Consider the following 22399-nt stretch of genomic DNA (forward strand, 5'->3'; position numbering starts at 1 on the left):
TTAATCAGGATATTAATAAGGAACTAGCAGTTTATGAAGCTTTTGGAATAATCCACCAATTTTTTAAAATTAAACACTATCTAAAGATTTGCATCGAAGCGTTTTTTTTTTATAGTGATTTTAATCACTGTCAGATATCATTATACTTGATCCATCTATACCACGTCACCACTGTGCCGCGACCCCCCTGTGCTGGGTTTTTGAATGTTAATTATATAATAAAACGTGAATAACAAGCATCATGATGGTCTTAGCATATTTTATCAGAACCGTAGTAGCAGTTTCATTTAATATAGATCAACATTTTTTTTATCACTTTCCTGGTAATTAATTTAATTATTAAGATCCAAAATTTCAATGCATTTTATAATTTTTTTTTTCTTCGATCTTAGATAACGCTCTTTAAATAAAAATTTTTAATTTTAGTTTTGTGCATAGGTGCCAAATTATTGGTTTTACTCTACTTAGTTATTTTTTTTTTATAGTCATGAAAATTTATCAACTTCTACTGAACCAATATGTCTGATCAACACATCAAAAGATCCATAAATCGTATCTAATTAGATATGAATGCATCATAATTTAAAAATTCTTCGTAATCCTTGTAATAAAGGGAAATTTACCCAAAAAAAAAATACAGTTGTTATAAAAAAGTCAATATTAATATTTTTAATTTTCAAATAATAGTGAATAGCCTTTTGAAACTGACCGTTCATTATTATATTTATAATGAAAATATTTTAGACATTGGTCTTACATAAATAATATTTCTTTTTTGAAGATAAAATCACTATCCTAAGTACTGAAAAGGGGAATAATCATATTAATTTTTTTTTCTTTTCACTTTTTGATAATATTTCAAAAACTTGACTTATTTAAATTTGCATTAAAGTGAGCAAAATTTTCTTCGAGATAAAAAACAAAAATTATCGAAAATTATTATTATTTATATGAGGTATTGGTCTAACCAAAATTCACAATATTTTTGCTAAAATAGTTGATTTTGATGAGTTTTGTATAATTATAGAACATTTACATTATTCAAAACTAGATCGAATTACATTTTATTTGATATACTACAGTGATACTACACTATCAAAAAACAGTACACCGTGCTACTATAAAATCACTATCATAAGAATCGCTTTGATGCAAATCTGTGTATAGTGTTTAATTCTAAGAAATTGATGCTTAATTACATAAGCAACATCAACTTCTATTTCCTTAATTATATCCTGATTACTAGTTCTTAGATTTAAAAGTATAATATATGAATAAATATCTATTATAGCAATTCAACGTAGTATGAAATTGATATTTAATAATTTAGTATTGTAATTTTTACGGAGAAATAATAAAAAATGATAAAGTAGTATAATTCGCTACTTCTATGAACTTATATAAAATTTGAAAGGCTTGACATAATACTAAAAAAAATTATTTTTATAAAGTAATTTTTATAAATACATTGGTCTACAATCATAATCAAAAATATATTTCTTTAAATCCACTTATCGCGCTGTTTTCAAATCTGAAATAAGACTTTTTCTATCACTTCTAAGTTTTGAGATTATTACTTATTATTAAAAATTGAGCATTTACATATAAAAAAATTAATTAAAACAAAAAATTTTTTTTAAATTTATTACTGATTTTGGTTTTTAACCTACTTTTTTTTCCTTTAAAGTTGAATTTTTATCATTAATTTAAGCTAAACTCACAAGTTTGAAATTGTCATCATTAAATAGGAAATTCTATGAGAATTAAAAAATTGTATTTTAAGATTTATATCTAACCAGGAAATTTTATATTTACTATTTACAGTAAATTTAACATAAAAGCTCAATATTTATTTAAATTTTTATCGTAATAGAATATTAAATAGCTCATTAGCAACATTTTTTGGTAAACGGGATTATTTTTTCAATATTTTGTGCCACGATTACACTATGTTACTGTTTTTTTTATATTGTATTTTTTGTAGTAAATTTCCAAATAATTTAAATTAATAGTAAGTAATAAAAACTATTAATATTTGTATGAAAATTCTAAATAGAAATATGAAAACTTTTAATGTATTTTTGGTATTTTTCTTGGCTTTTTATATATTTTTATAAGTTTTCAAAATAATTTTTGAAGGTTTTTTAGAATATTTTTAATTTACACCAATTGATAAGCCAAACCTTAGGAGAATATTTAAACTGTCTACTAACTTAATCAAAAAAAGTCGATCATCAATATGTTAAGGAGAACCATTTTAACATTATTATTTACATTAAAATAGACATTTTGTGAAAATTTGAGATTTTTAAAAAATATTTTACTGGGCACTCAACGTGTTTTTAGTATTTTAACCAAAAATACCCTGAAAAACAAAAATGTTTTAAGATTAGTGAACAAATTTCTTATAATATCCATAAATATCAGTTAAATAACATAACAAATTTTTTTTTAAATTTTAAGCTTACTTGAGATCTGTTAGAAATATACCATAAATGACGCCAATTATAATATCCATGCTAACAATTTTCGACTTAAAATTTTGAAACTAAAAAATTTATATTCTACAGTAAAAAAGAAACTATTTTGATGTAATAATCATAATATTTAACCAAAAATTGAATAACATAGGCCGTTTTTTGTTTTTCAGGGTATTTTTGATTAAAATACTAAACACACGTTAAACGACCATTAAATTTTTTTTAAAAACCTCAAATTTTCACAAAATGTCTATTTTAATAGACTTAATTTCGGATAATTTTTAAATATAGATTAAATCTACTAAATTAAATATAAAACGTTTTATTATCTGCACTGCAACATTAAATTAAAGTTATACTTATTTCAGCAATACATAGATTGCATATAATTATAGCTTATTAAATATTAAAATTTAATTGAAGTTAATTTGGATTTATTTCTAGACTTACTCCACTGTTATGTTCACCGCTAATACTGACTCGTTGAAAATGAGGAATGAAATCATATTGGCCATGATTATCATCTCCTTGCTGTTGCCATGGATGTTGATCATCTAAGTCAGATAATTCGGGAGGTTCAAAAATTGCAGATTGTAGATCATCACCATATAACTGACTATTATTATAACTATCTTTGAAAGCAGATACAGCTGAAACTGTTGGTTGGCAATGAACAGCAGTTGTTGCACTTCTTTTTTCATCCAATTCTTTTGCCAAACTGTTTAATGGATTTTTCAAATCATAAAAAATCATTTTAGAAATACAGAAAAAAAGCCGACAAAAATATTTGAAATTGTTGGTAAAAATTCTACTCTCAGTAAACGAGATGATGAATGAAGCATATAGTGTATTAATTAGAAACGCTCAAACAATTGTATATTTTATAATTATGTTGGTGTTAAACGACATTATAACAATTTAAGTCACAATATGAAGTCAAAATATATAACTGGTTGAAATAATTTAACTTATAGCAGCAATCTTGACCACACAAAATTAAGGCATTAGATAAAAGACCTCTTTATTGTGTTTTATTATTTACTGTTTTCTACTTTATTTTTCTCAAAACAAAATTCTTCTTACTATGAAAATAATTATTCAAACTATAAATTTATACTATCAATGTTTACTTGTGAAATACACAATCAACAAATTTAGTTGTTATTTGAGTTTTGGAAGGGGAAACGGTCAAAGGTAACTTTTATTTGTGTATAAAACATTATCAAATATCATTAGCGCAACTGGAAAATAATTTCGAGGGGATTACTTTTTTCTTTTACTTTGAATCACAATTAAAAAAATTAAAAATAAGAAAAAAAAACCTGATTTTATGACTAAGTAATTCAAACAGGGGAGGTGTTATGACACCCTAACCGCCCTTGTTAGGTTAGGTTTGGCAGTATGTAATGTCTAACGGCAGTTCTATGAATGCCCGCAATAAAGTCGGTCATATGTAAAAAAAGTTTGGGTACAATGGATCCCCCCAAAAAAAACTCTTATAAAAATTCTGATAATCCGTACTAAACTTGTCATTTCACGTCTTTTATTATTACACAATACTCGGAAAAATAAATTGCCAAAAATGTATGATATATTTTCAAACATTAGTTTAAATAAACATTATTGATAAAATTTAAAATCTCTTTTGTTTTTACATATCAAAATTAACAAACCTATTTATAATCAAGTTTAAAAACTGATTAAAATATTGTAATAAATTCATAAGCTACCTATTATAGAAAAATTCTAACGTGTACTAAAAAAAAAAAAAAAAACGAAGTAAACATTAACGATACTTAAAATCATATATTTATAATAAAAGGTATACTAAAATAGAAATTTTATGTAAATGAATAAAATTAAAATTTTTCTAATACATTAATGAGGGTTATACCTTATTTTTTTTTAAACATTATTGTCGAGTACAAATGAATATGATAGTTATATAATAATCTGGTTAGTGCAATTTTATTTATTTATTAAAATTATTTTAATGGACAGACTGGCCACTGAGACAAGGGTGCAATTGTACTAAAGGCTTCCGTTTATAGAACAATGAGGGCACTATTTCTAATAAAGAATTATGTTTAAGTATTATATATATATATATATGTTTTTTTTATCTTAAATTTTCTATAATTTTTGTTGATAATAGTAGGTTTATGCATATTCCGATCTAATTGATGTATCACTGATATTCAAAATAATTGATAGTTGGATTTTTAATTATAATTGATAATTAAGATTTACTAGGTGTTAAAAAATGTTTTTTAAAACTTTTTTATATCCATACAACATATTTTTATATCGAATAGAGCATCTGTAATTTTTGTGTCTCTAAGTCACATAATTATTTTTAATTAATAATTCTAATGAAAATATAAAACACATTTTCTCTAAAAATTTTGACAAAAACGTCATTGGCACTAGTCTCTAGATGTTTATAATTTAATTATTTTTTATTAAAAACGTACAAATACGTGTTTAATATATTTTAAAATATTAGTAGTGATTTATTTTTAGCTTTATATTGTTATTAGGATTAATGTTAACTTTTCTTTTTTAATAATAAATGATGTGTTTTTAATTGAGATTTAATATATATGTATGTATATATATATAATTAATTATGATAAAATAATAAAAATTTTGATTCATTTAATATGACACAAAAAAAATTATTAAACATTATTCCTAGCGAAATGAGGAAATAATTTATTGGACCCAGAACCCCCATATTCCTAATCCTGGCCCTGAATTTTTTTAATAGTACTATAGTTTTATACAACAAAAAGTTTGAAAAAAAAAACAAGGCATTGTAATAGCCTTAAAATAATTCAGGTTTATTATGCTACAAAATACAAATTTTTCAGAAAACAAAAAAACAATTGATTTCTTAATTGTCTTACGCTACTTTTCAATCTATTTTTTAAATATTTTATTTAATCCTATATATGAAATATGCAAAAGATCAATGCTTGGCGATAATAATACTAAGCATTTAATAAAAAAACGATTTTCAAAAAATTGATATATATACCGAAAACTTTAAGATTTGGTTGGGTTTTTACAATTATAAAAAATTAACAAGAACACCTAATTATAATAGTAACATTGAATTGATATATTAATTCATTTTAATCTGTTTTATAAATATCAAATAACAAAATTGTCATATGAAACAATTAATGATTAAATAATTTTGTTCAGTTAAAAAAATAAATTATACTTTCTCCAGTAAAATCAACAAACTTAATACAAATTGTGCATAAAAAACTAATCAAGAGAATAATATTTAGCCTGCTATCTCTAATAATTATTATTAAAGATAGTAGTTCATATAATATTTGATAAATTTAAGTAATATCATAAATTATAAATGAGATTTGGAAAACTTACATCATTGGTTTTTCGTGAGAATAGAAGTACATAAATAAACGAATAGACTACACAACTTTAATATCTTATTATGTTGTATCCATATTAATTCAAATACAACCATATATATACTATATAAGAAACCTTATAAGTAAAAAAAACTAGTACACTCTTCTCAAAGCAAATAAAAATGTGTTCACGTAAAAGTTTAGTAGCTAAATGTATAATAAAGACAACTATTAATACAACTTTAAAAGTCATAATATGATTATCTCAAACGTTTAATATTAAATTATAAGTTATAAATAAAATCGATGCAATATAATATCAATTAAACATGTTTCACCATAATTAAATTATAGCATAACTCAACAGTCTTTTAAAAAAATATTATCGGTGAGTAAGTCTATAATTTAATACCAAAATTAAAGTCAGCATTTTTTAAATCCCTTCATTTTTTTAAATTATGATAGTTATTTGTGTCATATTATCAATATTAAAAAAAATATGTTTGGTTTGTAACAAAACTATTTCAAAATGTATTGTTTTATGGAATAATTAGATAGAAATAATTATTATTATTTATTATTGAGTAAATTTCAATTAGTGACCAAGTTTTACTTTCAAATTAAGTTTTAATTTATATTACTTTTTACTTCATATTATTTTTATGGATTAATTTTAAAAAAAGTAATAGTTTTTTATACTGTTTAAATAATTATAGAAAATAGATTGCACGTGTCTTGATATTTTACTATTATCTAACTGTTTTATAAACATAGATTTTTTAAAAGTGAAAAAAATTATTAGTGATTATTTTAATAATTATTATATAATATATATATTATATATACACAATATAAGACTGCATAGTATGTTATAAAATGGAGATAAAATGAATATAATAGATTTATTTAATCTCAATTAAAAAAATAATAAATAAGATATTAAGATTCTCAATACTTAATTTTCAGGTATAAATAAAAATCAACATGCTTAGAATGTATACTATTTTTTACTGCGAAAGACAGGAAAGCCAATGGCCGCCTAAGGAGCACAATTCTAGCGACCTCGTTTACTTCAAAAAAATTTTTAACACCTTGTAAATTTTTATTACATATTATAATTTAAAATCCAACTATCAATTATTTTTAAACATCAATGATACATGAATTGAGCCGGAATATGCACATACTTCCGCTTATAAACGAAAAAATGGAAAATTAAAGATAATATACAAGNCTATTTTACGGTTATAAACATTGAAATACGTATTGAGAAAAGGACAGAAGAAAACGCTATCTTTTCATGATTACTGTGTATACATATGATGATAGTGTGTATACATTACAAACTTGGCATAAATACCACGATAAGAAATTAGATAAGGCAATTTTTACTTATCACTCTCATTCAAAAGATATTGAAAAGATAGCGGTTTTCTTCTGTCCTTTTCTCAATACGTATTTCAATGTTTAATACCGTAAAATAATACATGAAAATTCAAATTTTCACAAACTTCAAAACGCTACAGAATATTTACTATTGAATATTAATAAGATATTTTTTTACTAAAATTTTTCTTAAATTCTACTCTACAAAATAGCTATCTTAGATTTTTTTTTTACATTTTATTTAAAATTTTAAAATAATTAATATTTTTAATAAAATGTAAAANGCTACTAATTTCTCATATAGACCTAACGTATAACTATTATTAAAAAAAAAAATCAACTAAAAATATTACCTGGATCAAAAGTTATTTAAGTTGTCAGTGAGTGGTTGGCCACCCTGTATATATAATAATAGTTAAACATAAATTCTTTGTTATATATAGCCAGCTCAATTACGCAATTCATAGTAGCCCTCAATGCTCTATAGACGAGGGCCTATAAGGCAATTGCACCCTTGCCCCTCGGGCCAGTCAGTTCCTGGCTATTTACATTTTATATCAGTTACTCGATTGTTTTTTTTTTTTTAATAATTATACTTTAAAAATTCAATATTACTTTTTTTTTCTCTAAAAATTAATAGATAATAACATTTTATAAATGTTATTTGGATACTTTTTTATATATTTAATTTAAAAAAATGTTTTTTTACCTGCTACTAATTGCAGCCATTTTACTTTCAATTCGTTCGATCGGAAATTGAGGCAATTGATATGATGACGAAACACAACCACTTACATTTGTTCCTAAATCGCTCGAATGGTGTACTCCTGAAGAAACCGAGGAACCAGTCATACAAGGCGCTGTGGCTGAAGACTGCTGCAGAACTGTCGGTGACGTATTGACGACGTTATCGTCATCATCACTATCTGTTATTAGAGTAGACACGATTAAACATTTCACAAATTAAAACAGAAATAAATTAATTATAATAACAAGAATTTTTTATATTATTAGAAAAATTAACTAGAAAAAAATAGTGTAACAAGCAATCTTAACAACTGGTTCAAGTATGCCTGTATCAAATATATGTGTCATTTGCTGTATAAATACCTTTATATGCAGAGATATTTAACTGCAAACTGTATGATATCCATAGTTTATTAGTATATTAAGAGTAAGAGAGAGAGAAAACGACTTGGTAACCTTGCTGTGTTCACGTTTAATAAAGTAAGTGCATTAGAAAAATGATTTATATAAATTAAAAAATATATATGTATTAAACACCTACTCAAAATGAAATTTTTGCGTAATGGTTAAATTTGTATCCCCTCCAGCGAATACAACAAAAAAGCAAGTTGGCAGAATTGATCTAAAATTTGTGTAATTTATTGACCTTTTTAATTCGTAATACATATTGAGCTTATAATTGAATAATAAGTTTATTTCCTCTTGAAGTATCAGACAATATATTAAAAAAATTAAGATAACCAAATATTTCACTGAACCATTCAATTTCAATAGTATTCTATAATTCTTACATTGAAAACACCAATGGATTTAAGTAGCGCGACAAAAAAACATTTTTATATTAAATGTTAATTTGTATAATAAAACGTAATAGAAGAGTTAACAATATAAATGATATTTTTATTTTTTGATACGAATTTATTTTAATTAACTAAAATTGGTAAGGAATCAGATTATATTGATAGTAAAACTAAAATAAAATTAGAGTTCAAATCAGCAACATAATTTTTATTATGTGATGCGTATGCGCTAACGATAATTTTAGACTATTATCATATTATATGGTTCATTAACAAAGAAAGTTCATTCGCAGCTAACTAAAACAGCTCAAAACATTATAATGTTATCTTTCTGCACTCATAAGCTAACTTAAATAAACTGCATATGTATTACAACAAATAGTCGAATGCTAAAATTTATGAAGTCGGATATCTAATAACTTTAGATTATACTTTAAAAGTGGTCTTAAAAAAATAGAAATAATATACAATATGTATATCAAGTTAGATGTACGTTTATGCAATTTTAGTAAAAATATACGAAAAAAATATGTTTAACGAGTCCCTATTTACATTGCACATAAATTATATGCAGAATATATGTATTTATAAATAAATAAATTATAGGATATAAGTGACATGTAAATATAATAATTTGTACTCTTGGGTGACGTCAGCCCAATTATATGTAAATTAGATAAACAAAATTATAATGGAGTGAACACTACTAGATATAGTAAATGAAAGTAAATAATTTATTTTTAATATTCTACTTTTTAGAAAGTAGTAGAATTTTAGTTACTACATTATTATATAAACTGTCTTTTTGAATTTATTTATCTTTTTTAACTATAAGTATTTTTACCCAAATTATTATAATTTATCTACATTACATATTTTAGCTTCGATGTGAAGTTGAGAATGTATTAATTCATTTTATCATGATATGTTTATTTATTATTTTGTTATCTATCAATACTTTTTCTCAATTCTCACTGTATTGATTTTTCTCAACGATACGTCAAAAAGTCACAAATCATATCTAGTTGAAGACATTACTCTAAAAAATTAATAAATGTTCCCTTGTTCCCTACACATAGTGGAGATCCCCCTAAACATTATGATCATCGGTAAATTTCGTCATTTTTTATTAAAACTGTTATAACATTTTTAATGATGAACGGAGTCCAAACGAATTTTTTTTCCAAACATTATATTTACTCCTATAATTCGAAAAAATCTTTATTTTTTTAATTGGACTAATTCTCTTTATACAGGAGGTGTTCAAATCTTAAAATATTAGAGTAAAAAGTATAACTTTTTCAACTTAACTTTTGAAAATATTCCGGAAATACTGCATCTTTTAAAAATATAATAAATTAAAACATATAACACGTACTATAAGTTAAAACATTTTTTTTTTGTTTTTAATTATATTTTTATACGTAAACACATTTTTTAATAATTAGTAATAATCTCAAAACTTAGAAGTGATAAAAAAAGTCTAATTTCAGATTTTAAAACAGTGCGAGAAATTGATTTAGAAAAGTATATTTTAGATTGTGATTTATGTAAACCAATATATTTATAAAAATTACTTTATAAAAACAATTTTTTTTTATAAAGTATTATATCAAATCCTTATTTTTTATACAAGTTTGTCATAAAGTTAGCAAAATATACTACTTTATCATTTTTTATTATTTCTCGGTAAAAATGAACTACTTTCTGTTGTCCCCGCGTACATCCGAGATGAGACAATCCGCCTAAGTTTTGTTCAGGAATTCCTCATGCTCTTTTGACAAAGATTTTTACGCCGGCTATCGACCTGACACAACCTCATTAGTCGGCCTTTACAACTGGTAGAGGGGCCGTGGACGTATTCTTATCCCCCATTCACAAGGAACCTCTCCGTAAAAATTACAATATTAAATTATTAAATATTAATTTAATACTATATTTAATTGCAATAATAAATATTTATTTATAAATTATACTTTTAAATCTAAGAAATAGTAATCAAGATTAATTAAAGAAATATAAGTTAATGTTACTTTTGTAATTAAGCACCAATTTCTTAGAATTAAACACTATACACAGATTTGCATCGAAGCGATAATTATGATAGTGATTTTATAGTAGCACGGTATACTGTTTTTTGATAGTGTAGTAAAAATTTATTCAAAATATCCCTAAAAACTAATCTTGCACATACATTTCTTTCTAACAAGTACAAAATTATTGTTTTGTAGTCACTTTATAGTCTTTTAAGTAATAGTTCCTATTAAAATAGTTACAAATACTTATTCTAATAAATAAAGTAGATAATGTGTAATTTTGATTTGTAAGTTATTTTTCAAACATATTTAAATGTAAATAAATAAAAAAATGAAAATATAATACCCAGGACTTAACAAAATTGATAAAATACAAAAAAAACAATTAAAATTATCTTAATAAATATGGTAGGTGGCGTTTTGATATTATAAATGATAACTTCATATTTTATTGATAATCACTACTATTATCGCTAATACTATAACTATTAAAATATACAAATGTACAATAAGGGACACCGAATACGATAAGTATATTTAAATAAATATGTAATTAATATGATTATTAAAAAATATATTATAGTAAAATAAAAAAATGCTACCCTCCAAAATACGCACTTGCAAATTTACAAATATTTGATATCTTAGAAAGAAACGATTTATCAAGATTAAAAATAGGAAAATATTAATTTTAAATAAATTGTTTTATTTTTAATATATTTTGTATTAATAATTACAATATAAATTTATATAGAGTGTTTAATAAGTAAGGAAACAAATTTCTATTATTCTCATTGTTTGTAACAATTGACCTGTTTCCTTACTTTTTGAACACTCTATGAATTTTTATAGGATGTTACTCCAAGGAATTTTAGATTGAACTTATTAATGATTTTTTATATTTACTTAATTGAAAACGCGTTAAAAATATATTACCAATATCTGAAAAATTTCTTAATGAGTATCCTTCAGAATCCGAATCTGAATTTGAATTATTAACAATAGCACTTGGTGATTTACAAAACCTAACATTCCTGAAACGTAAATATGTGGGTAAATTTTTTTCTGGTGGCGTTGCTGATTGATTCATGTTCTCGACTACTCGTCTACTCATTATACAAATTTACTGTTCAATTACTAAACATTAATTAAAAGATTACTTGATAAGATGTGAGATCTTAAAGAAAAAACAATTATGATACATGAAGACACAAAATTATTGTTATACACAAGGTAGAAAACAGAATGTTAAAAAACAAGTGGCACATCTTTTGTGTCCCTAACATCAACTTAAGTTGGCATACAAATGATGTTTAACAATATTACCTACCGACTACCATATATTTTAAAAATAGATGTGTAAAATCTTCAATATTGTGCTTGTCAAAGTGTAGCCAAGTACAAATAATACACACACACGTGTACAATTAATGTTCAATACAAAGAAAATAAGATAAATCAAAATGAATTAAATTTTTTTCGTATTAAAATATTTTTTTTTATTTGACGATTTAATATATATATCGTAATCTTATAAATGAGTTTAATTTTGTTCAACATTTAAACGTTTAATGTTAAAAATGTGTCGGAAAATAATTCACTGCCATTAATAATTTAAACAAGGGGTAAGTGAAATTTTTTTCTTACATAGAATTTATTTTAATAATAATTTTATTTTAATTTTCTTAGTTAAAAAAAAATTAATTTTTTTTATATTTTTTAATTTTTGTTTTTTGATTACGTTTTGACGAAAATTTTCTGTTTAAAGCATTATAATTATGGCATTAATCATAANCTTGTGAAGAACATTGAGTGTCGTTAATTTTTTAATTTCTTCCTTGTCTTTGTCTGGAGATAGAGATTTTATTTTTGCACTAAATTCATCACACATAGCACAGGTATCACTACGAGGATAGCCAAAAGAGATATTGAATTTTGTGTTGAACATACATCTGTATGTTTCGTAAGAAACATGTACATTAGGATGCTGTTCTTTGAAGAGTGTAAACATTTTTTTTATATTAAGATCTTCTGGTAAGTATAGTTTTTTTGAATCGTGCAAACTATAATGACTTTTTCTTCCTTTAAAACTTGAAATATGATTGTAAATTAAAGAAGTGGTCGAATCAGCTAGTTTTCTATGAAGTGCGCTGTGTTTACCTCTCTTATCCTGAGGAGCAACTCCATATAACTTTAGACTGTTCTTTATATAAACAAGTTTACTGTGTGTTATACCATGAATTGCACGAAATGCTTTTTCACAGACAGGTATGTCTCTCTGGACAGAATTTTCACCCTGGATTCGTACCCTGTACGAAAAAGAAGCATCACGTGTTGTGGCACTGCTTTCATTTAGTCGAGGCCTGCGTTTTTGCACTGGGTGCGTTACAATCAAACCCGCCAAATAATTATTCTGATCATTATGTGAGCTAAGTGAGTTAAAATGGCGCAGTATCATTTTCCTTTCTTCCTCTGATGTTGTTTCAAAGCATTTCAATCGAGTGCATTTGCAAGAACCTCCCATTTCATGTGACGATAATTTTATTTTTTTACTTACTTCTGATAAGCGACCAGTCCTTTTCTTTTTTCGTGCTTGAGTTTTAAGAACTACATTGCCCTCTGACTCACTTATTTCAGACATAATGCGCTTGTATGACAAGAACTACCAAATATAATTCAAAAACTTGAAGCCGTTATGTACAACGCTATATTAATACAACAACTGTAGTTAAACACGTTATGAAAAACGCCGGTCACGCCGCAATAACAACAGATTAATAACACTTGCCTTTTCTCTAATTACCTCTAAAATCGTACTGAAATCTACACTCAAAATGTTGAATTAAGCAGTTAGTACACTGGACGACGTGACTTCGTCGGTTTTTTCCCTGTACACCAAAACTTTGAGCGCTAATATCTATTAATATAGTTGATTATTTTCCTGTTTCGACCTGTCAGAATGTGCAGTGTCTCTAGCTGAAACTAATGATACCATAATATTCATTTGTGAAAAAAAGTGACTTAGTCGGTTTTTTCCCTGTACCCTTCATTTTATTTTATAAATTTAGTAGAAAAAAATGTTAAAAACATATTTTAAAGCTACTAATTTCTCATATGTAGATTATCTACCACATAAGATTTAAACAGTCAAGATTCAAATTTTGCATTCACTTTTTTTCCATAATGACCATAATATAGAAAGTATCATTTTAATAAAGTAATTTTTTTCATATAAAATTTTTTTAAATTAAGTGGATTAATATTATAAAATGATAAAATAAAAAAATACAATTTTTCATAAAATAACTAATATTAAAAGGATTTTGAAATAAAATACGTCGGGGGCAGAAAGTATTGTTGCCTTCCAGTGATTTCTCGTGTCACTATAAAAAAAAACTAACCTATATCATAAAATCCAATATTTATTAATATTCGTTGGAGCTTTTGTCAAATAAAATAGTTTCTTTGGCAACAATTACTAACAACATTTCTAAAATCATAGGTGTTATAAGATAACTTTTTTTTCATGACATTTTTTGTAAAATATCTTTCAAATAGTACCATTTTCAGAAAAAAATTAAGGCCTCGCAAAATTTCGAGAGAGTTCATGGTACTCTAACCTTCTCATTAATACATCAGGAATTGGAGATAACCTCAAAGGTTTAAGCTTTATTAGTAATTTTTGCACCCCTTGTATGAGGTATCCCTAGGATATTAATTTGCATGCTATGTGAAATATTTCGTATTTCATTGAAACTCTTATATTAAATTAATTTCTTTGATTTACTTATAAAAAACATATAAAATAATAAACTTCAATTAATATAATTAAAATAGAATCTATTTTGCTTATTTTATCATATAATAAAAATTTTACTTGCAAATTATCATTAAAATAGATATTAAGCTTAGAAAATTACAAATAAATATACATACCGCAAGGTTTGACAGAAGTCAATGTAATTGGTGGAGGACTACCAGATGGAGTTGGTCTTGCTGTCAAATCATCATCTTCATCGAAATCACATTCTACTCTTGATTGGTTGTACAACTTTTGAGTAGATACGGTCAACAAAGAAACGTCTTCACTATTTAATGTTTTAACAATGACATCTGGATTTTTAGAAGAGCTTAAAAATGACATTTTGCTATGAAACACGTTTGAACTTGAATGTTATAAGTATTCTGTGAACAAATAAGATTGGTTAGTTCATCAACTAATCTCTCATAATATGACACTTGAAATAATAATAACTATAATCAATAATTCCCCATTAATGGGCTACTATTACAGTTTTAGTTTACGTTCATAATTAAATAATCATTATTTCAGATTATTAATCTCAACAAATGTGTCTATCTTATCTTTACTAGTAAATTTAATTAATTTCTAAACCAACTTAAAAAATAATATTCATAGTAATTCATACATTATAAATTCTAATATTATGCAAGCTTTCAAGTACTAACAATCATAAAAATAGGCTAGTAAACGAGTAAAATTGAATATCTTAATATGAAATTGGCGAACTACTCTTCAATATTTATGAATATAAACTTAATTAAAGCAATTGAGAGATTAAAACTAGTTTTATTTCAAATGAGCCTATAAAAATTAAATTACCTAATATTTAAACAAAAATAAAGAGGAGACATATTTTTCAGGTAACTAATCACGGATAAGACCTTTGAATCTAAATGGATATTTAGTTTTCATTTATACATGATTAAATTAATTTTAAATTTCTAAGAATTCTAATTAAAATCATAAGAAAAAAATGTAAAGAATTATAATTTTTATATTATAAAATAAATTTAGTCCTTTATTAATTTAATCTTTTTTCAACTATTTTTACCAAAATCATCAGGCCTATATTAAAGATATTTTTCGAATTATGGGGAAGACTAAAAAAGAAAAGTTATTCGACTATGTAGTTTAATCATATCTAAATATTTAATTAAGTTTATGACTATGTTTTAAAGTGATAATAGCAAACCAGACTTAGAATTCAAGGGCCTTTATTTACTGGCGTATTTATGATTTTGTTAAGGACTCCGAAACAAAGAAGTTTACCCTATACTATTCTTACTACCATCAATATCAATAAAAAGCTTGAATTCAGGGGCGAATTTATAGAGGGATGTGGAGAGTGTCACACCCCTAAATTGCATCTAAGTTAATTATAATCGATATTGTTTAAATATATTCTTTATTAATAATATTAGTATTTTTAATATTATATTTAAATCTCAATAATAAATAAAATTCTAAAACCAAAATTCCCCTAAAAATTATAATTTTTCAATTGAGTGTTAAATTTTGAGAAATAATGAATTTAATATTATAAATATTATTAATATAATATTTAATTAATTTAATTAGTTTTAGAAACATTGATTTTTAAACGAGCATAATTCAGTATTTAAATCATAAATCTATTTAATATTATATCAGTTTAAAATTAGAATTCGATGATCAATTTTAAAATATTACTTTTGTGAGAAGTGGGGTACTATCAGTCATATTTTTTTTTCTAATAATTCATTGATATAAAAATAACTGCGTTGATTAACACTCTTCATTATACCTAAAAATTGTATTAACTTGAAAAGTAATACTTTAAAACTAGTAATGAATCCAAACAGTATTTTTATTTTATCAATTTTCTTCTTAAATAAAATCATAATTTATGGTTCCCACCAAACTTCCTAAACTTACCCAAGAAAAAAACTTATAAATAATTTTCTCAAAGTCTCAAAAAACTTGATTTTTAAGGTACACAAAAGTAAATAAAAATAATCTAGTCATTTTTCTATAGAATTAAAGGAAGTAATTTTAATAAACAAGACTATTAGTGCCGCAGTTAAGATAAAATTTTTTTGGGTTGTGAATTAAAGAAAAATTAATTTTTTTCCACCCTAAACATTTTAAAATAACATTAAATATAATTTCTACATTTTTAAAGGTGCTAATGTAGAGCTTGAGGTTATGCAATACTATTATTTAACACCCCCGTAGTTATGCGACTTTTTATACTGTTATACTCGTCTATTCTTTAAATTTCATAAATATTAGGTGGTTACTATTAAATAAACTTTTAACTAAGGAGATTAGAAATATATTTAATAATAACAAAAAACTAAAACAATGTCTAGAAATTATTCTTTAATACTTATTTTTGTACCTCTACCGAATTTATTACCAACTATGTTGATAATACTTAATTAAAGCTAGATTTTATAATTTTCTTATAATTTTTTTCATCGCTTTATTATAAGTTAACGACTATCAGATGTGTAAAATTCGCGAGTGAGATCTCACTGGCTTAAATAATTTAAACTCTGAGAAACAAAATGTCAAGGGGTTTACAACTTTAAAACTTAAATTTACTTCGAAAAATGTCTCATTTCTTTAACATTTGACTAAATTATATAAATGAAAAATAAATTTTAGAAAACATTTAAAACAAAAATAAGTCAAATACTTCATTAAAAAAATGAAAATGTTTGTTTAAGATTTATACCTAAATCAGGGTTGACTAGTGTATATATGCGTGAATAAGAAGGCTTTACCATACAGTCCGCAGTCTGTAACAATAAGATTTCAGTAGGTTTTCAAAGAGAAATAAAAATACTATTTATAAATAACGTATTTTATATACATGCTTACGAGGAAAAGAAATAGAAAATTCTTACTTTGGAGTTCATTCCATGTACATTTTACTTATATATTATTTTCACAAACAAAATGTTATAAACCGAATCTATTATTATTATTTATATCACAGTTAGTGATACATTTCATAGTTCCCTCTTACATCGACTCTATGGTAATAACAAATGACTTTAGTAACAGGTTTTAGTAATGGTTGCGTAGTATTTTGACAACAATTCATCAATTAATGCATAGTGATACATAGGTAATTTAGATCCAAAAATAAGTAATAATTCTCCAAGTTTACAAATATTATACTTCTTTAATGTCTAAAGTTAATAGTTTTTTTACTTAAATATAAATAGAATATTCATTAAAAACACACTTGATATAGCTTAATCAGTACACGTATGCACACATTATGAGAAGCCGTTAAACACGTTTATTTCAAATTTTGTAAACCTAATCCATTTTATTACTGCTAACCAGCGATATTTATAACTAGAAGTAAAATAATCGTAACAGATAAAAAAAATCTACAAACGTTATTAAAAACGGATTTTTAACAACTAATTGTTAATAAGTTGGGTTGAACTTAGGTAAGTAATTCCTAAAATTTATTAAGAATATTGTTTAAAAAATTACACAGCATGAAAAGTATTAACTTTTTACATAAATATAAAATAGTTAAAATGGCGTCAAATAGCAATAATCTAGTGTATGAATGTAATCAAAATTATTTCTATGATCAAAAAGGATTAAATACATCCTACAAAAGATATTATAAAAAAAATAGATACAAAGGAGAACAAAGTACCACAAGGCCCTTGTTCGACGAGACTGGACATTTCAAAGTACTAATATTTACTACATTAAATTATGTTCAATAAACATTTTGTATGTAATATTTTTTTTTTTTTTGGGTTAAGAAGAATCAGAATTGGCATCGCCCTTCATGGTCAATCCCCAAACAACAGCAAAGTTTTTCTACTTATCTTAAAAGATACTCTCAATGTAATCGGTATAATAATAACTATCGTAATCTCCACAATTTTAACAATAGTCGATCAAACCAAATATCAAAAAATGGATATTCATTGAGCAAGTTGGAAAACCAAAAAGAAGTTAAATCAAATTGTGTTGACAATATAAATAGTAGTAATATTCAAGAAAACAATACAATTTCTGAGAAACAAAAGAAAAAAACGCCAATATCCTTGTTAAATGAATGGACTATGCATTGTAATGGAGTAAATAATAAAAAAAAGACTGTTTCTTACACACTAATAGCTGTTAAAGGACATGCACACAAGCCAATATTTACATACTTGTGCTGTGCATGTAATAAATCAGGTATAATAGAAAATAAATCAATCTTGTTTCATAGCAAAATTAAAAATTATAAATTAATTGTTGAAAATATTAAAATTAAAAAATGTAAAATTACAAATATTTTTCAAGTATTTTATTAATTATTTATTTATAATTAAATAAATAGTCATAATAATAGCTATCTCATAGATTATTCTTTATATTTTTGTAGCTACAGGTCAAGGACAATCTAAAAAAGAGGCAAAACAAAATGCTGCGTCTAGATTGTTAGATAGACTGCTTGTTAGTGAATCTTCCAACAATAGAGAAAAAATCATTTCAACAAAATCTATTAGTACTAACTCAAAGGATGATCAAGAGCTAGTAAGCTCTTCTGAAATTGAACCAGAAAAACCATCTGAAGTTAAAATTGATTTAAATGATGATACGTAAGTTGTCAATTTATTTTAATGAAATATTAATTTCAACTCAGAAAATAAAAAAACACCGACATTTTATACAATCTTTTTCTTTATCGATCTAATAAGTTTTTTTCTCCTTAACATATCCAATTATGTGCATTAAATAAGATGCAAATGTTAACATTCTAATTATTTTTTAAAGAATTCTTTATTAAATTAATATTTAGGATAATATATTTATTATATTATTCATATAATCTAAATAAAATATGTTTACAAAAATTACTCAATGAGGTTAAACAGTTTAGATTTTGCCTGAATTAGTAATTTAAACAAAGTTGAAGATTAAAATAAATGTATGTTTAGACTTATAAACTAGGAAATAGAATATTTTAAAAGAAAGAAATAGCAGTACTACTAAATTATTTTTTTCTTTCTTTCCATCTATATTGTCCCCATTGAAAAAATCATTGGTACACCACTAAATAAAAAGTTAATGCTATTTTGCCACTCCGTAACAAAAAGTTTTCAATTATTTTTTTTTTAATCCTAAAATAAAAAATTAAATTGAACGGTTGATTAAATTTGTTAGTGATTGTGTTGCCTTATGAAATATCAACAATTAGTAATAATATTTTGCTACTAATATTCTGAAAACTATTTATGTTTTTCCATCATTTTTTCATTCTTTACTTCCCCTATTTAGTTTTTAATGAGTTTATAACTAATAAAAATGAATTTTTTTGAAACAAAAAAAAAGTGAGTACAACGTATTGTACTTACAATTTAATAAAAGCCATGTAATAAAATTCATATATGTTATTTTATTATAACAATAGATTTATAACCAAGTCATATCTTCACATTTTTTTAAGCTTAAGCATTATGCTTGAGTTTTAATATTGATTTTTATTACTTTTATAGAAAACTTACAAAGTATGATGCAGTTCAAATTGCTCATTGTAATATGAATCCTATTGGAACCTTACAAGAATTATGTACAGCACATAGATGGGCAGCACCATTTTATAGTTTTGAAAAATTAAATTCATTTGAGAAATGTCAAATAAACAAGAGAAATAAAGGAATTATGTATAAGGTTACTTGTCGAATTTTTCACTTAGAAACAAAAGGTTATATTGCTATAATTATTTCCTCTGAACTTTTATTATTGTAACAAAAAAATAATCAATTAATTATTTAATTTAAAAAACCTACAGGAATAGCACATACTAAACGCTCTGCTAAACGTAATGCTGCTCGTTTCATGTTTAATCAACTACATTCAATTGGTCCTGACAAACTAAATGAACTAAAATTAATGCAATCTAAAGTCAAAGTATTAAATAAAGTAATTGAAGTATATATAATACTATTTTACACTTAAAACTTTTTAAACAAAAAGTATTTCCTTAATTAATTTTTGTATTATTATATCACACCTATTATTGTAATTCTTTCTATATACACATTTCTTCTTTAATAGAATTATTCTTTTAAAAGATATATCATCATAAGAAAAAAGGTATTTCAATTTTTCAGTTACTAAACATGATATAGAATTTGGCCTAATTGGCATATAATTCTGGTTTTTATAGATTTTAAATAATTAAATTCTAGCTTTGACAAAATTTATCAACTATAAATTTATATGAATCATTAAAATCTTAATAACACACACACAATATAACTAATAAAAATTAATTGACAAATGATATCTTTTTTTGCAAAAGATTATCTACTTAAATATTACCATCAAACATAGTAGCAAGGTAGATCTATCAGTGAATAGATTAATTTTGTTATATCTTGATAAATCAATGTAAGAATAGCTGTTAAAAATAACTTTTATTCAATTAGTGTTATTAAAGTTATTTTTAAGAATTAATAATTTCATATTTATACAAATCAATAATTAGTTACAATTATATTAACGTATCTAAGTTTTCCTAATTTTTGCAAAATTTGACAAGTATAGTTTTATTGTTGAACACTTTACTAACATAAAAATCAACTACTCTTAATATATTATAGATTAAAATTGAGGTATCAATATATAATTATTTTTGCATGAATAATTACAAATAAATCATTTTGAACAAATTTTTTATGTATATATCCAGGATAAAACTAATGAAAAATGTCTTAAAATACAAAAAGAAAGTAATAATTTAGAAGAATGGACAACAGCTCATAGTTTCCGGTTATATTTTACTGCAGCTGTAAATGCTTCAGCTTCTTCATTAAATGTCTCAGTAGTTTCATCTCCAATACATTTATTAAATGTAAGTATTATGAATATTTTAAGCAAAAATTGTACAACCAAATTTTGTGTTGAAACTTAGGATAGTAACTCTTTAAAAGTACAAAAGCAACAAAAAATAAATCAAGAACAGTATCAAATAGAAATGGAACAGTCAATAGTACAGCATTCAACAAACATAAGTGCAGCTGATAGATTACAATTTTTGTGTCAACAATTAGGTTTTCGAGCAGTATATGTTTGTGTTAATGACTTAGTATCAACTAATGATCAAATAGGTTAGATAAAATAATATAAAATATTTTAATTAAACTTCAAATACCTTTCAATATTTTTTTCTCGTAGATAATAAAGTTAAAAATCCAGATGAGGAATATGCAGTTCTAGTACAAGTAAGTACTGTACCTGTCACTGTAACAGTAGGACGTGCACCTACTGCAGATAAAGCAGTACAAATAGCTGCAGAACGTGTATTACATGCATTTAAATCAATGTTATTCATTACATCATCTAATGCAGTAAATTTAAATAATAACAATGAACAAAGTGAAATATTGTCAAATGATTATTGTTTTAGGAAAATTTAGCTGGAATGGAATTAATTTCAATAATTATGTAATATATTAGTTACTATATTTGGTAAGCTAATTTAATTTATTATGGATCCTTTCTAAGGAAATTTTCTCATTTTATAAAACTAGAAAAAATTTGGATACATTTTTATAATTTTTTTGTTAAATTATTATTTATACATTGAGAGCCATTTTGCCACTTAAATCATGTTTTTTTTTTTTTTTTTTTTTTTTTTTTTATAGCATTATATTTTTATAAAAAATATACTTTTTGTAACTTAGGCTATAATTTTTTTATGATTAAAGTACAAATAAAAATACAATTATTTTAAACAATTAGA

General features: G+C 24.0%; 2 protein-coding genes and 1 long non-coding RNA gene across 11 annotated transcripts in view; 1 reads left to right on the plus strand and 2 right to left on the minus strand.

The window, feature by feature from the left end:
• Nucleotides 1-2924, minus strand: part of LOC126897213 (uncharacterized) — a 3738-nt gene extending 814 nt beyond the window's left edge. The window contains exons 1-2 of the long non-coding RNA XR_007702051.1: nt 2469-2924; nt 2214-2365 (exon numbers count right to left, since the gene is read on the minus strand). This is a non-coding gene — a long non-coding RNA (uncharacterized LOC126897213). The remainder of the gene's footprint in view (nt 1-2213; nt 2366-2468) is intronic.
• The window catches only part of LOC126897182 (AMP deaminase 2), a 40657-nt gene that overhangs the window by 14084 nt on the left and 4174 nt on the right, over nt 1-22399 (minus strand). For 4 of the 7 annotated variants that reach the window (XM_050670561.1, XM_050670558.1, XM_050670563.1 and 1 more), the window contains exons 2-4: nt 14772-15020; nt 7962-8178; nt 2931-3198 (exon numbers count right to left, since the gene is read on the minus strand). In XM_050670561.1, the coding sequence (XP_050526518.1) occupies nt 2931-3198; nt 7962-8178; nt 14772-14979 (693 nt within the window). In that variant the 5' untranslated portion in view covers nt 14980-15020. Of the gene's footprint in view, nt 1-2930; nt 3199-7961; nt 8179-8362; nt 8493-11771; nt 11973-14771; nt 15021-17359; nt 17430-22399 lie in introns of those variants that run through there. The other 3 variants (XM_050670560.1, XM_050670562.1, XM_050670564.1) reach the window with 3 other exon arrangements.
• On the plus strand, nt 17570-22394 carry LOC126897188 (RISC-loading complex subunit tarbp2-like). 3 transcript variants are annotated; one of them, XM_050670586.1, is made up of 10 exons: nt 17570-18089; nt 18178-18344; nt 18420-18843; nt 19034-19250; nt 20148-20356; nt 20444-20574; nt 21347-21508; nt 21569-21764; nt 21832-22004; nt 22064-22394. In XM_050670586.1, the coding sequence occupies exons 2-10, from the start codon at nt 18183-18185 to the stop codon at nt 22103-22105; spliced, it is 1716 nt and encodes a 571-aa protein (XP_050526543.1). In that variant the 5' UTR covers nt 17570-18089; nt 18178-18182; the 3' UTR covers nt 22106-22394. The 3 variants fall into 3 exon arrangements, with proteins under 3 accessions (XP_050526543.1, XP_050526540.1, XP_050526542.1); XM_050670583.1 differs by having other exon boundaries at nt 17571-18089; nt 21832-22394; XM_050670585.1 differs by having other exon boundaries at nt 17573-18089; nt 18423-18843; nt 21832-22394.

This window comes from Daktulosphaira vitifoliae, unplaced genomic scaffold (genome assembly GCF_025091365.1).
Source record: "Daktulosphaira vitifoliae isolate Bord-2020 unplaced genomic scaffold, ASM2509136v1 Scaffold_2, whole genome shotgun sequence".
Taxonomy (NCBI): domain Eukaryota; kingdom Metazoa; phylum Arthropoda; class Insecta; order Hemiptera; family Phylloxeridae; genus Daktulosphaira; species Daktulosphaira vitifoliae.

Coding starts and splice junctions, on each gene's coding strand:
- LOC126897188 (XM_050670583.1), top strand. CDS start 18,183: ATGGCGTCAAATAGCAATAATCTAGTGTATGAATGTAATCAAAATTAT. Junction 18,844..19,033: donor CTGTGCATGTAATAAATCAG/GTATAATAGAAA, acceptor ATATTTTTGTAG/CTACAGGTCAAGGACAATCT. Junction 19,251..20,147: donor ATTGATTTAAATGATGATAC/GTAAGTTGTCAA, acceptor TTACTTTTATAG/AAAACTTACAAAGTATGATG.